The sequence below is a fragment of the Vigna umbellata genome, chromosome 4 (assembly GCF_029865625.1).
Source record: "Vigna umbellata cultivar VRB3 chromosome 4, Vumbellata_1.0, whole genome shotgun sequence".
NCBI classification, from domain to species: domain Eukaryota; kingdom Viridiplantae; phylum Streptophyta; class Magnoliopsida; order Fabales; family Fabaceae; genus Vigna; species Vigna umbellata.
In genome coordinates, this window is record NC_142168.1 from 36219108 (window position 1) to 36233683 (window position 14576).

The 14576-nt window shown below is 27.9% G+C and overlaps 1 protein-coding gene across 1 annotated transcript; it reads left to right on the forward strand.

Moving 5' to 3' along the window:
• The first annotated feature begins 9211 nt into the window (after positions 1-9211).
• On the forward strand, positions 9212-13454 carry LOC124823611 (uncharacterized). The gene is made up of 9 exons (XM_047295861.2): positions 9212-9547; positions 9777-9848; positions 10554-10775; positions 11226-11361; positions 11517-11679; positions 11906-12034; positions 12164-12358; positions 12734-12856; positions 13110-13454. Exons 1-9 carry the CDS (start codon positions 9376-9378, stop codon positions 13197-13199), a joined length of 1302 nt encoding a protein of 433 aa, XP_047151817.1. The 5' UTR covers positions 9212-9375; the 3' UTR covers positions 13200-13454.
• Positions 13455-14576: the final 1122 nt, after the last annotated feature.

The following is a 14576-nucleotide window of genomic DNA, read 5'->3' on the forward strand; positions in this document are numbered from 1 at the left end:
AATTGTATGTTACAATTTCAAAAAAGAATAAAAAATAATAACAAAATAGGACCAAAGTGAATTCCGATCCCTATGTTACATACTAAGATTGTTTGTGCAAATTTTATTATTGTTATGTATAAATAATTTAGAAATGGTAATAATTTGGGGATAATTGCTCCTCTCTTGGGTAAGAAAAATTGTGTAGTTGGATTTTAATTATAATTATTTTTCTTTTGGAGATATTCAAAGTTAGTACAATATACACAAGTTCGTATTTTTTATTTTGGAGAATTTGATATATATTTAACTGAGACGTAGAGTTATGAAATATTATAATCATATAATTGTATATTATATAAGTATGGAATATAAAGAATGATATAGTTATCAGAAGTCGTATAATTATAAAATATAAGAGACCATATAATTATAAAAATAAAAAATTATAAATAAATTTTATATTTATTGAAAAAAACAATTTAACTCATTGTCAAACATGAGGAATCATGAAACACAAAGTTCAAGATTATAAGTGAATAATCATGACTTAAAGTATATAAATTTGTAAATAATTGTGTTGATTTTTTAATTAATATATTATTATAACAGATAAGTCTAACTCAATTTTATCTCTTATCTTTAGTCGAGAGATTTTTAACATGCTCCTGTTGCATGTTGTATGTTCTAAACATGACACTAATACCATTTTAAAAGTGGATTTTAAGTTAACTCAATCTCATAAAATCGATTTGTATAATAAGATTTGTACTCCACTTTTATTTATATATATATATATATATATATATATATATATATATATATTATACTATGATTTTATCTCTAATTTATGTAAGACTTTTAATATTTATACCTCTTATTTTTGTCTAAGAATCCAACATCCTAGTTATGATTTTATTTCCTTTCCCCTTATCCTTATACATCTATCTATTTTGGTTTTGGATTGTGCAAAATACCAAAAACATAGCTTGTGTTTTGTGGCAGCATCTTCACTATTGTTTAGGAAAATTATTCAAATGCAATTTTCAAACATGTTCATCATTGTTTTTTCCCTTTGTTGTTGACGCTCTTTGCATAAAGAAACTTAGAAACACAAGTCACCTGTGATAACAGCTAATAATTACACCTTGTAAATGGAAATTTCATATTGAAGAGTGAATGGAAAGAGAAAAAAAATCATTATTTTTTACTCAAAAAAAGAAAACTCGTACAAAATATTTTTTAATTTAAAAAAACTGCTTTTTGTTTTTAATATATAAGAAAGGGACATTAGTGGATAATGATTAGTGTGAGGAAGTTGAAGAGATGATTAAGGAAAAGCAAGAAGCAAAAAAGAAGCAAAAAGAAGCAAAAACAAGTTTGTGAAAAAGTGACTAAGAAAATTGTCGACATTTATGTGACTTATACATAGCAGATAAGATTCTTTAATGTTTATGTGGCTAAGAATCAAATTGTTAATATTATTCATTTTAATTCAACAACCTTTCAATGCTTATCTACAACTATTGAAAAATCACTTTTTTTAAAAGTAAATCACTAAAATGTCATTCATCAAAATCTATTTTCATTCTAAAAGTAAGCCTCTAAAAGTATACATTCCCCAAATTAATTTCATTTTGGGTTGGTAGCTAAATCAATTTTGTAATGTGAGATGTTTTGAGGGAGGGACAAAAGATAGGACAAAAAAATAGTAATAGTTAAGGATAATTGATAAGATATAATTGGACGTGTGTTGTGGTTAAACTAGACTTAAAATTTTATTTTAAATATTAATTTGATATCAAAATAATTTAAAGTTTACTATAATATAAAAAGTGTTGATTGTTGACTCTGTTATATTACATGTTATTTTTATATTCATGTATATGTTTCGATTTCATATAAATTAAAAATAAAAAACTAATTTATATTATATAAATAACAAGTGTAAATCCTAATTTTAAATTAGTTTTTTAAAATTGAGTTAAAACCTTATTATATTTGAAACCTTATCTACCTAAAAGTAATTTAGTATTTTAATGTGTAAATGAAAAAAGTTATATTAGGATAAATGTAACTCTTTTCTAAAAACAAAATAAATGAAGTATTAAAGAAAGAAGGTGGTATTCACTATAAATATTTTAATTTAAATACAGAGTATAATTGATTTTAGTAAGTAAAAGTAATTTATAATTTTACTTTTTTATAATTAATTTGATTATTATTATTTTAATAGAATAATATATTATTTGTTTTATTTTTTAATAATTTTTCCATTTTTAATTAATTAAAAATTATATGGATATATTTACCCTAAATGTTAATTCATTTCACGTTTTAGGTTATTATCCTAAGATAATTCATTTTACTTTATAGGAGTGTGAATCCTTATTAGAATGTCAAGATATCTCTTTGCTTGAATCCACACATCAATACATACAACAAAGAAAACACAACAATAAGATTTTTTTCATGGAATTTCTTTTAGTTTCATCAACTCATATTTAATATCACATTTTCAACATCAATTATGTCCACCATTATAATCACGAAAAACAATAATATCAAACATTAGAACCTCCAAAAGTAGTTAAAAATATAGTAAATAGTGTATCAAAACACATAGAAGAACGTGTGCTCTACCGTAAGAAGGCGCACTCAATGTTGGAACTTACAAGCTGGTTTTGTGGGGTTGAGTTAGGCTTAAACCCACTTTCTAATACTCAACACTAAAGCTCACAAGGACTACTATCAAGGAAACGCTTAGTGGAACAAACTAATGCTTAGTGGAACAAACTAACGCTTAGTGGAACAGACTGATGCTCAACCTTGGAAATCCCTAGAGCTCTCTAATTTGAGAACACTCAACAATGAAAGCAACGGTCAGCATTAAGGTCACTTGAACTCTTTGACTTGAGTGTGTTTAGTGGCAGAAACTACCATTGAACGTCTTGTCATGAAAATGCCCCTAACTTTGGGATTTTAAAGCTTATGCTCAACGCCATTATACTATCACTCAATGCCACATTAGCATAAACCAAAAATATCATAATTTTAAGTTGTTCAACTATACTAATTGCGTACTCTTCACTTTTATAGAAAATTTAAATGGTTTAAGACATTTTTAACTAGTACTAATTGATCCAATTGTTAAGTCTAACACTCTTTTATTCAACAATACATAAAATCAACAATTAACATCAATACAAGCAAATCATACCACTCTTAAAATTTTCAATCAATTTTAATATTTAACATGTAACATATTCACCAATACTAAATTAACAAAGAATTTACTTAGTTCAACTTCATATTAAAATAATTTCACAACACATAATCTCATAAGCAACCATATATACAACAAAAATCTTAGCCTTCCTCACCGGTTAAACATCTCAAAAATGATGCTCTATATCTACACATAAAAACATTACAAAAATGATCAAAACATACTATTATGATCATTGATAAACGATGACTCATATTGATGACTTAAACAATACATGCAACCAAAAGATGACTACATTCAAGAACAAAACAAATTGGACGGAGAGAAAATAACAGAAAACTAACTTATGCGAATGGAGAAACTAACTTCCCGTCTCAGATCTTCAATAAAAGAAAAATTACATAGCTTTAACTTTAGAAAAGAATTTATAAAAAGATTATATGTTTTAAAATAATAAAACTAGTTTATAACAAAACTATTTATATTAACTTTTTTAATATCAAAATAATTAAGTCTTACTATTTTTAAATCACTTTTAACTTTAAAATATCGTTTTCTAGATTACAATTTTTACTCGGTTAAAAAAAAAACAAAATTTGTTCTATTTTAGAAAACACATAATATTTTTAAAACAAATCACGTAAACAAAATTATTAATTTTTAGATATAATAATTTGATAATTATAATTACTTTCTAATATTTTAAATTATAAATATTATTTTTTAAAAGCCAAACACCTAGAAATTTATAAATTAACATAACAAAAATCAATTCATTTTTAATTTAAATTGTTATTTTATTTTATTTAACCGAATTATTTGATGTACATTTTGAATGGGATTTGTATCGTACTCAGTGGACGAACGGTTAACATTCAACACTGTTCGGTCCATCCACTCAGATCAAAGATTGGGCTGCAATTGGGCCAACGTTTAAGCTATTGTTGGACCAACAGTCCAGCAGATTATAAAATAATCAAAGAATATCTAATTAAAGATATTGATAAGCAGGTTATAAACAACCAATCGGATTCATGAGGTAAATTATAAATACAAAGTCAGGGCCGAAAGATAGGTACATTCCACTTACATTCCATTCCGGGTCTACTCACACTCAACTCATATCCTCAAATATTCAAACACATTCACTAAATACTCAACAAGAGCTGAGTCTCTTCAAATCACACGCCTAACTTAAGCATTCAAGCGTTCGAGGTGAGGAAGACACGTCGGAACAGGTTAGTCTTTCAGTCCCGTAAAAATAATCTACCGAAACACGATCTATCACATCACACTTATTTTTCCAACTCTAAGATATCAAAATGACTTTTCAAAGTTTTCTATTCCAAAATTAGTATTTAAAAATCAAATTTAAATAAATAAGATATGCATTTATTCAATTTATTCATTTAGTACGAAAACATAACTTAGAATTTACATTGGTATTGTAACGCCCCGACAACGCTTAACCATGAAGTTCTTATGGGTTAGGCTACCGAAAAACAAATGCATTTTGGTGATATGAGTAGCCAAATCAATCCCTTTAAGCTATCATTCAACTGTATAGTCCCATACCTATACAATCTCTATATCCCTCTCATTCTGGTGTATGTTCGATTCATCCATGTGTCCCTTCCACTGGAAGCCTGCCATGAGCTGCTCCTTGTTTGTGCCCCTTGCACTTCGTGCCTCTTACACCGGCGATTACTCCCCACCCTCGGGTGTCACAGGTATTTTGTAAAGATGAATATGAGGAAGAGTTAATAAATAATTTATGTAAATTTGAAAGTAAAATTATTATTATTTTCCTTTTAAGAAATTGAAAATGAAAATAATAGATTTAAAGTAAAATTCGTGAATTGATTTGATTTACGTAATAGATAAAAAATTAATGAATATCTAAAAAATTTATTAAATAATTTTTGAATGAGTGAAAATTACTTTTTAAAAATTGTAATTCAATACATTTTTAAAAAAATTATAGTGATAATAAATAAAAAATACATCTCATTTGTGGATATATTTTGACAGACATTAATATAATTTTAAGTTATATTTTTTTATTCTTAAATAATGAATGAACGAACTCTTAAATCTACTCCCGCCATCACCTTGGGATGACTGCAAACGAACACAAAAACTAAAGTCAATCTACGCTTTCTATTACCTGTCAACAGTAAATGATTATTTTAAGTATAAATATAAAAAATAGATTAATGGAACAGATGGAACGTAATCATAAGATAGCGATATTTTAAAAGTAAATTTAATTTATTTTTAAGAATTCTATAGTCTAATATTTTTCTTTACTTCTAAATTGTTCATAATATATGCTTATAAGATTTTTTTTCTTTAATTTAATTCACATTTTAACACTTACGTAAATATTGGCACGATACTATTTTTTAGGAATGGAAGTAAAATGTTGAAATTGCCAAAAAAAATTTGAAATTGATAAAGTAATGTAATTAAAAAATATATACACTAATAAGTTCATAATCTTATAAAGAAGAGTATAAATGAAATTAAGAAAATTTGAATGAAAAAGATAAAATAAATCGAAAGAAAAAGTAAGAGGGAAAGACCGTTTGGAAAATTAATTTGTCCTTTTGTTTCCAAAGAGAACAATTCTTTTATGCTGTTTCGTTTGGTACATTGAAGAAAATAAAAGGAAGATTTTAAAGGTTAATAAATTGTATAAATTAAAATAAAGTTATTCTAAATTAAATAAAATATCATTTGTTTATTATTATTTTTTGAAATTGATGCCTCATTTTTTGGTTCAACTATTCAAACATTTTTAATATTAGATAAGAAAAATAATGAGAGATTATTTTTTTCCCCTCTATTTTGTTTAAAATAAAGTTAAAATGAAAATGGTGAAAGAGGATTTAAAATTTAGAAAACATAATCTAGATTATTTAACTAGTTTTTTATATTTCTCTACTTTAATTTTAAAATGCATTCATTTAAATGATTAAAAAACGTAATATTCGTGCTTTATAGTTTTCTACTATAATTTAAAAATTACTGATTTAAATATATTAAAAACTTAGATTAAATAATTTGTAGTCTCTCAACTTAAACAAGAATTTTAAATTTGTTCCTTTTTAAAATTTAATACATTTTAGCATTTAAACTTTAAAAATAAATTAATACAGTACTTTTTAATTTAATAATTAACCTTTTTACAGATGAATTTTATTTTCATATATCCAAAAAATAAAAAACATATTTAATGCTAAGAAATTTAATATATTTAAAAAACAAATAAAACAACAGTTAAACCTAAAACTAAAATAAATAAGAAGTAGATTAGGAAGATGAACACGTGGAAACAGTATCCGATGTCGGAAACTCTGACATAAATGTCTGCACGTCACTTCCCAATAAACGCAAGCACACGCTTTCTTTCTTCTTTTACTTCTTCTTTTTTTCCGAAAATTTGACCACAATTTATTTTTCATATTTTTATTTTATCTTTCTGTGCAAACGTTTTGACCACAATTTCGTTCTTTACTTTCATCCACGTCTTGAATTTATTTAATATCTCATCAATTTAATACTATAAAAATATGTGTAAACTAGATTGTGTAAAAGGTAGAACGAATTAATGTAGTCAATATCGTACATGTGGAAAACAAATGATACTGTAGATAGATAAATAAATTAAAATAAAACTGATTTTTTAAATTTTATAGAAGACTTGTTAGTGATATAATATGTCATTTTTAATTTAATCCTTATACTAATAGTTTTACTATTATTTTTATCTTGAAAGTTCTTACAAAAATTTAATTAAGTTAAAGATGATAACACGAAATTTTTTATTGTTAAATTGATATTTTTAAGCTTAAACCATAAAACTTATTATAAATAGTATAATATTATATGAAGATGATAGTTTAGTAATTTCAATTTTTCAACAATTGAATAGATTCACATGGCTTATATATATATATATATATATATATATATATATATATATATATATATATATATATATATATATATATATATATATATATATATATATATATATATAAGAAACACAGACATGTGGCATGCAGGAATAATGGTAGGATCAAATAGAGAATATACTTTTCGGTTATAAGGATAGTAAATTTTTTAATTAAGAAATAAGGTTGAAAATACTTTATACTTTTAAACACTAAATTCACTATCTATGAAAAAAAGAATTTCATTGAACTTGGTAGATTTTTAACTAAATAAACTTTATCTTAACAAATATAAGAAAATAGTATTTCAAATCAATATTTTTATTTATCATTATTTGGTATCCTAAATTGGTTCACTTAACTAGAGATTTTTATGATCGAATAGGAATCTTAAAAAGAAAAAAATAAACGATTTATTTTGTAAACCAAAATGCAGTTCGTATAATCTTTAAAAAAATTATCTACAGTTCATAAAAATCTTAAATCATATTAAAATGTTCTTTATTGTGAATCTAATGTATCATTCATATGAGTTAAACTAAATAGTATCCAATGATATCTATATTTGAATTAGGTATAGACAATATTAAAATTGATTTAATAAAAGTTATAAACTGTTCTTCCTAATGGGTATATAAAAATTTAAAAATTCAACGTATTGATTACTTTTTTATAAAGATTTGTGACAGTGACAGTACAATTTGTTCTTCCTCTCATTCGATAACTTCCATATTATATATATTTTTTCTCTCCTGATATATATTTTATACATTTTAATTGAAAATGGATAAAAGGTTTAGGCTTAATTATTAAGACATGTTTTCAGTTTGGTAGAAGTGTGTTAATTTGGTATATAGAGAGAGAAACAACCTTGAGTGAAAAACTAACAAAAAGAATTAAATTGATGAATATGGACGAATTTAAAAATATAATAAAATTATTTTTTAGTCTTTGTTTACTTGAACGATTTTTTTTAACCCGAAATTTAAGAAATGAAAATATAATTTTTTTTTGTTAGTTTGAGATGGAATGCGGATGATGCTTCACATACAATTGCAGGATGAGTATCTACTCTAATGAGATATTTGAAGGGATTTAGTAAATTTTACAATATCGTTCCTATAATAATAATAATAATTATAATAATAATAATAATAATTATCATTTTACATTACTTTAATAATTAGGACATTTTAATAATTTTTAAATCTTATCAATTAAATAATTTTTTTATCTGTCACATCAATCAAATTCTACACTAATTTTCACAAACTTTATTTCAAAATCCACTTTCACTTACTTCAAATTCACTCAAATAAACAATAGAAAATCTACCTTGAAATCCTCTCAAATCCATGTATTCAAATCATCTTCTTCAAGGATTAGTCAATCACACTCCTTTCATCTAAAATCATAGTTTTACATTAAAAGTTTAATAAATATTATAATTAGAGAACTAAACATTTTTTTTTAATTTTTATTAGGTGTAATTTAGCTTATAAGTTCTACACTAAAAGTTCTACATATTATAATTAGAGAACTAAATAATTTTAATTTTAATTTTTATTAGGTGTAATTTAGCTTATAATTAGAGAACTAAATATTATAAATTCTACACACATCACTTATAACTTTCCAATAAATATTTTATTTTTATTAGGTGTAATTTAGCTTATTTAAAAATAAAATACAAATAAAAAAAAATATGAATTATAGCATTTGGAAAGGGCAATTCAACTAACTCTTTCCAAGATATAGATTTCTTTTCTCAAAGTTACACTTTTATTTTTACTTTGTTTTTTGGTAATGGAGATACGTATACTTTTATTTAGCCTCGTGCTTGGCATAAATATAGAAAATAAAGAAAAAAGATAGAAAAGGTGATATTTTATTTTCCTTATCATAATCATTTTCATAAATTTCGACCTTTGCTCTCCCTACGACTGTCCACGTGGTACTCCCTTCGCCGTCTGATCAAATCCTGGAGTGGACCCCACACTCTCAAGTGCACTTGCATCATGATGAAAGCTAATGAATGACCCTTCACCAGCTTGCTCAACGACGATGCTTTGCTGGTGACCCATTTCTCCTTCTTCTTCCTCATCTTCCATCTTCATTCTTTGAACACCCTTTTTTGTAAAGCACCGATTTTTGAACACTGCGGCGCTAAAAGCGAAGAGGCTCGGGGCCAGAAGGGGAGAAAAAGTAATGGGTGTTTGCTTGTCGAGGCCCAAGGCGAACGAGGACCTTGCCGCGAAGAAGAAGAACCACCGCAGACGACGGAGGAGAATTCTCCGAAGACGCGTCTCTTCGAGAAAGATCGAAGCCAATAACGTTGCTCACTCTAATTCCGCTTTGCAAGCTTCTAATCGCGCTTCAGGTGCTTCAGTTTCTGTGACTCTTTTTTTTCTCCTTAAAATTTGAATTTATTGTTTTACTTTATTTGAGACCAAAATTGGACACCATAGTTTAATGAATGCTGCTGGTTTTTAATTTAGGTTTGCATGTATGTGGACTTAGTCTTAATTGAGGTTTATTATTGTATTTTAGTTTTAATGAATGTTTGAGTAACATTGAAGTGGAGATCCTTATTTTTTTTTCTGGTTCAGATGCTGCTTGGTTTGATTCTACTTCGGCTTTGGATTCTGAGTGTGATGACGAATTTTACAGTGTCTATGATGGTAAGTGATTTTTTTTTTTCTGTAAATTTGGAGTAAAAATTTCAGGTTTTCAAAATGGGGGTTGCCGAGCCTTTGGTATAATCCTTGATATTGAGGGTAACTGGGGACAAACATGTCTCATACGGGTGAAATTGTGGTCAGTTGTGGTTGGGGAGATTCGAATTCAATGTTCTGAATTGGGGCAGAGTAGAGATCGCAATTTTATGTAATTCTTTTTGTTGTGGGAAATTACAGACAAATGTGGTGGATGCGGGTGCAGTTGTAGTTGTTGGGGGAAATTGTTGATGAATGTGACTAATGTAGCTAGAATTGTAGCAGTGTTTTTTGTGGCCACAAAGTCCCCAAAAACCTTTATGTTAAGGCTGAAGTTGTGTTTGTGGGCTGTTTTTTGAAACCTTGATTGGAGTTTCAATTTATTATTGTTTATTTTTGTTGTCAGTGTGGTTATATAGTTTTACATGAATGTTTGGTAGATTGAAACTTTGAATGAGAGTGAAACTTTGTCAAGGCCAAACTATTCATCTCCTGAAGGAGTTGATCCTGCGTTTGTTGATCACCGCCACCACAGCCAGACAGTTAGAGTGCACCCGTATAATTATTTTTGTAGCAATTCTTCTTTGAAGATTGCTTAGAATCAAGGCAAACCAAAACATTCTACATTGCAATCAGATGGCCCTTGAGCTTATTTCAACTCTATTTTGACAGGAGAAGCATCTTCAGGTCACGCAGATGAAATTGGAGAGGACAGAAAGCTGAGCCTGGATCATTGTGGGATTCTGCCAAATACCTGTTTGCCTTGCCTCTCTTCCAGTGCACTTGCTGTTGAAAAAAGAAGGCCAATGAGTCCTGATACACCGAGTTCACAGAGAAAGTCGCTTTCCAAACTCTCTTTCAAATGGAGAGAAGGGTCTTCAGATATGACTTTACGTGAGTATTCTGCATATTTCTTTCCCTGCAAGAATTGCTTTGTATTTTGGTGTTTGCATACTTTCCAACTTGGTGCAAATGAATGAAATAGGATATGTTTGTTTGAGGAAATTGTTTCTGCTTTTTTCTGTGTGTTCAGATATTATTACGAAAATGTCTCTTTGGTGGCATTTTGCTTCGTAAAAAGATCTTTGAAAACAGGAAACAAGGTGACATTTTAGTAATTGTTTATGAAATCGACTAGACTCTTATCACAACTGTGAAATTGTGAAAGGGAAGATACCTTGTTTGCTTAAGGTTGATCTTATTTTATTTCTCCTGCCGTGTTTACAGCATACTAAACACCAAAGAATATGTAAAAAGCTTTAATTTGTTGAATTTTCTGTATCATTTTAGATGTTTGGTGGTAGTTCTTTTATGTTACTAATTCATGGCTTTCTTTTATTGCAGTTTCCCCTAAGGCATTTAAACAAAAACATTTGGCCGGTTCATCAATTCCATATTGTTCAATAGAGAAGCAAACCCCTGGTTCATGGTCGCAAATTGAGCCAAGTTCATTCAGAGTCAGAGGCAAAAACTACTTTAGGTAGGCACCAAGTTCATAATTTGTGCTAAATATTCTTTTGGAGATTGAACATTTTGCTAGGGATGCCCCTCAAATAGATGTCATTCATTATGTTAACAGTCAAACACTGTTCCATTTTTGATAATGCGATAATTCATTTGTTGCATGGCTGGCAGGGATAAGAAGAAAGATTCTGCTCCAAGCAGTGCTGCTTTCTATCCTCTTGGTGCTGACCTGTTTTTGTCTCCTCGAAAAATTGATCATATTGCTCGCTTTATACAAATTCCTGCAATAAATGTACCTGGGGACGTCCCTTCAATTCTTATTGTAAACCTTCAGGTAGCTGCATGCCTTTGTTTTTTTAGAATTTCTCATCCATATCACTGAGGTGCAAATTTAGGCTGTGTGCCCAAAGTTCAGAGTTTCTTACCATTCTGCATATGGATGCCCATTTTATCAATAATTCTGTGTCATATGTGCTGAAAAACATCAGTGGAATACACATTCATCACAATCTGGATTTTTTACCCAAGAAATTGAAATATTTTTGCTCTTTGAAATGCAGATACCATTATATCCTGCCTCGATCTTCCAAAGTGAAAATGACGGTGAAGGAATGAATGTGGTTTTGTACTTCAAATTATCTGAAAAGTACTCTAAAGATCTTCCAGACCAATTTCGCGAAAGTATCAGTGTAAGGGGGATTATCTTTATCCTTTTTATGGCCATTGTGCCTCATGTTACAGAAGATGTCCTCCGTTACATTATATGTAGTTTTAGACACTTCATTAACATGTGTGCATGTTCTTGTTTTCCTTGACAGAAATTGATCAACGATGAAGTTGAAAGAGTCAAAGGCTTCCCTCTCGATACAATCGCGCCGTTTAGGGAGAGATTAAAAATTTTAGGTAGAGTGGCAAATTTGGAGAATCTGTGTTTAAGCACAACTGAAAAGAAGCTTATGAATGCTTACAACGAAAAACCAGTTCTCTCACGTCCTCAGCATGAATTTTACCTGGTACACACTTGCATATTCTAGTTCCAGATTTAATATCCTTCAATAAATTTTATGAGGAACCTTTTAATCTTTCATTGAAGCAATCATCAATGAATTTGTAAAGTGTCTGATTCAGTAGAGATCATTGTCCAAAATCATACAAACAGATTCATTCCTCTTTTTTCTGCTGTAGCGTTTCTGAAAGCTTATTTGGACTATTGGTCTTATTTTCATCACTTTTATCTGTTTGTCACCATGAGCCTTCGTTTTCACATTCAAATCTGTCAACATATTAGCCCATATATTTTTCTCCTTCTCTTTAGCTTGAGTTTGTTATGTTGAGTGATATTTTTGAGCTGTTGAAAGATTCCTAATCTGATGCCATTTCTTCCACAGGGAGAAAACTATCTTGAGATAGATTTGGATGTGCACAGATTTAGCTATATTGCAAGAAAAGGATTTGAAGGCTTCATTGAAAGACTGAAGCTATGTAACCTGGATTTTGGTCTCACAATTCAGGTAACTTACCATTTTATTCACAACATAAATAAGCTTTTCTTCTGTGTTATGATTAGTGTGATTCTTAAGATAATTATTATAAAATCCATCAAATTTATCATACATAATTGTTGGTAATTGGATGATAGTGTAAAAGTTCTTTGCATTAACTATTTACTAATTATCTTCTGCTCATACCATTTAGTTTATTTTACAATTGGAAGTTTCAAGTCTTGGTTATATAATTTACATTCTATTGTGTTCATGATTGTAGGGAAACAAGGCTGAAGACTTGCCAGAACATCTATTATGTGCAATACGGTTGAACAAACTTGACTACAGCAACTTCAACCAGATTGGCTAGTCTTCAACATAAAAGAGTTTTAACCTTAATATTTTCCATAATGATTACAAGAATGTCACTCACAGATTGTTTTAAAAAGAAAAAAGAAGAAAATTCGGTCGCTAACAGCAATGTATCCTTGAATTAATCGATTCATTGATATAAGATTCGTACAGTGTATAGTAATGAGAATAATCAAATTAGAAATTATCAATGAATAACTTATCTCTCAGATACATAATCACTTCTGAATTTAAGCCATTGCTATTTTATTTCTATATTTGCAAAACTACATGAATAGCATCACAAATCACTAAGTTTATACTTCATTTATTACTTTTTCTCCGAACTAAACTGATGAATAAATTAGACAAATCCAACTTAATCGAGTGGAGTTTATCTGATTGAATTGAAAATTAGATTAAATTGAACTTAATAATACAATCCAAACTACTTATGATCTTATCAACTGGTCTATCAAATATTAAATATACATAAAATCAGTTGTTAACTTTTACAATGATTTTGAAAAATATGGAAGGCACACCGTTGTAGTTAGAAGGGGTTTTAATCTATTTTTCCTTTTCGTTCTCTTCCATATGATGAGGTTCCTAAGTCCTTTTAATCTAATATTCACAAAAGAAAAGTAAACTAAATCAATTTAACCCTTTTTTTAACATGCTATCCTAAATTGTTATAGGAATGCATGAAAAAATTGATAGAGTTCTTTTTTTTATAATTTTTTAAATTCATTAATTTCCACTTCCCAACCCCATTCTCATCACATTTTCAAGAGAAATGTGTAAATGTATGATTTCAATATCTTGGTTTAGTCATAATATAAAAAAATTATTTATATTTACTTAAATAGTTTGACCTAATAAGTATAAAACATTTTTTAATGATTTAAAATCTGACTTTTTACACCGAACATGCTTTTCAAACAGTTTAGATTTGACCTATTTGTAGGGTTTGTTTGGTAAAAGGGAAATTCTTATCTTATTTCATTTAAATTAAACACGACTTCATAACTTTATTATACTTTCCAACTAAAAATTTTTAATTTAATTTTATTTCTTATTTATTTTTCCATTATTTGAATTGACTTTTTTTTTCTTGGCAATGTAAAAAGAACAAAAGCGAATCAATTGACTTTAGAACTATGAAATGGGTAACCCTGTCTAGTCCATTTTGGTGGATTGATTGGAAGGCATGTGGGTCAGTTTTTTATTATTTTTTATACCCTACAATTTATGCATGTGTTTTCTATATCACAAAGTCTTGCTCCATAAAGAAGGTTCCTTGAAAATTCCCTGTCTCCATTAATTATTTTTAAAATTGTTAAAACATTTGGGAATGTCAAGATGAGATAAGGTCATTTTAAATGTAAGATGAGTT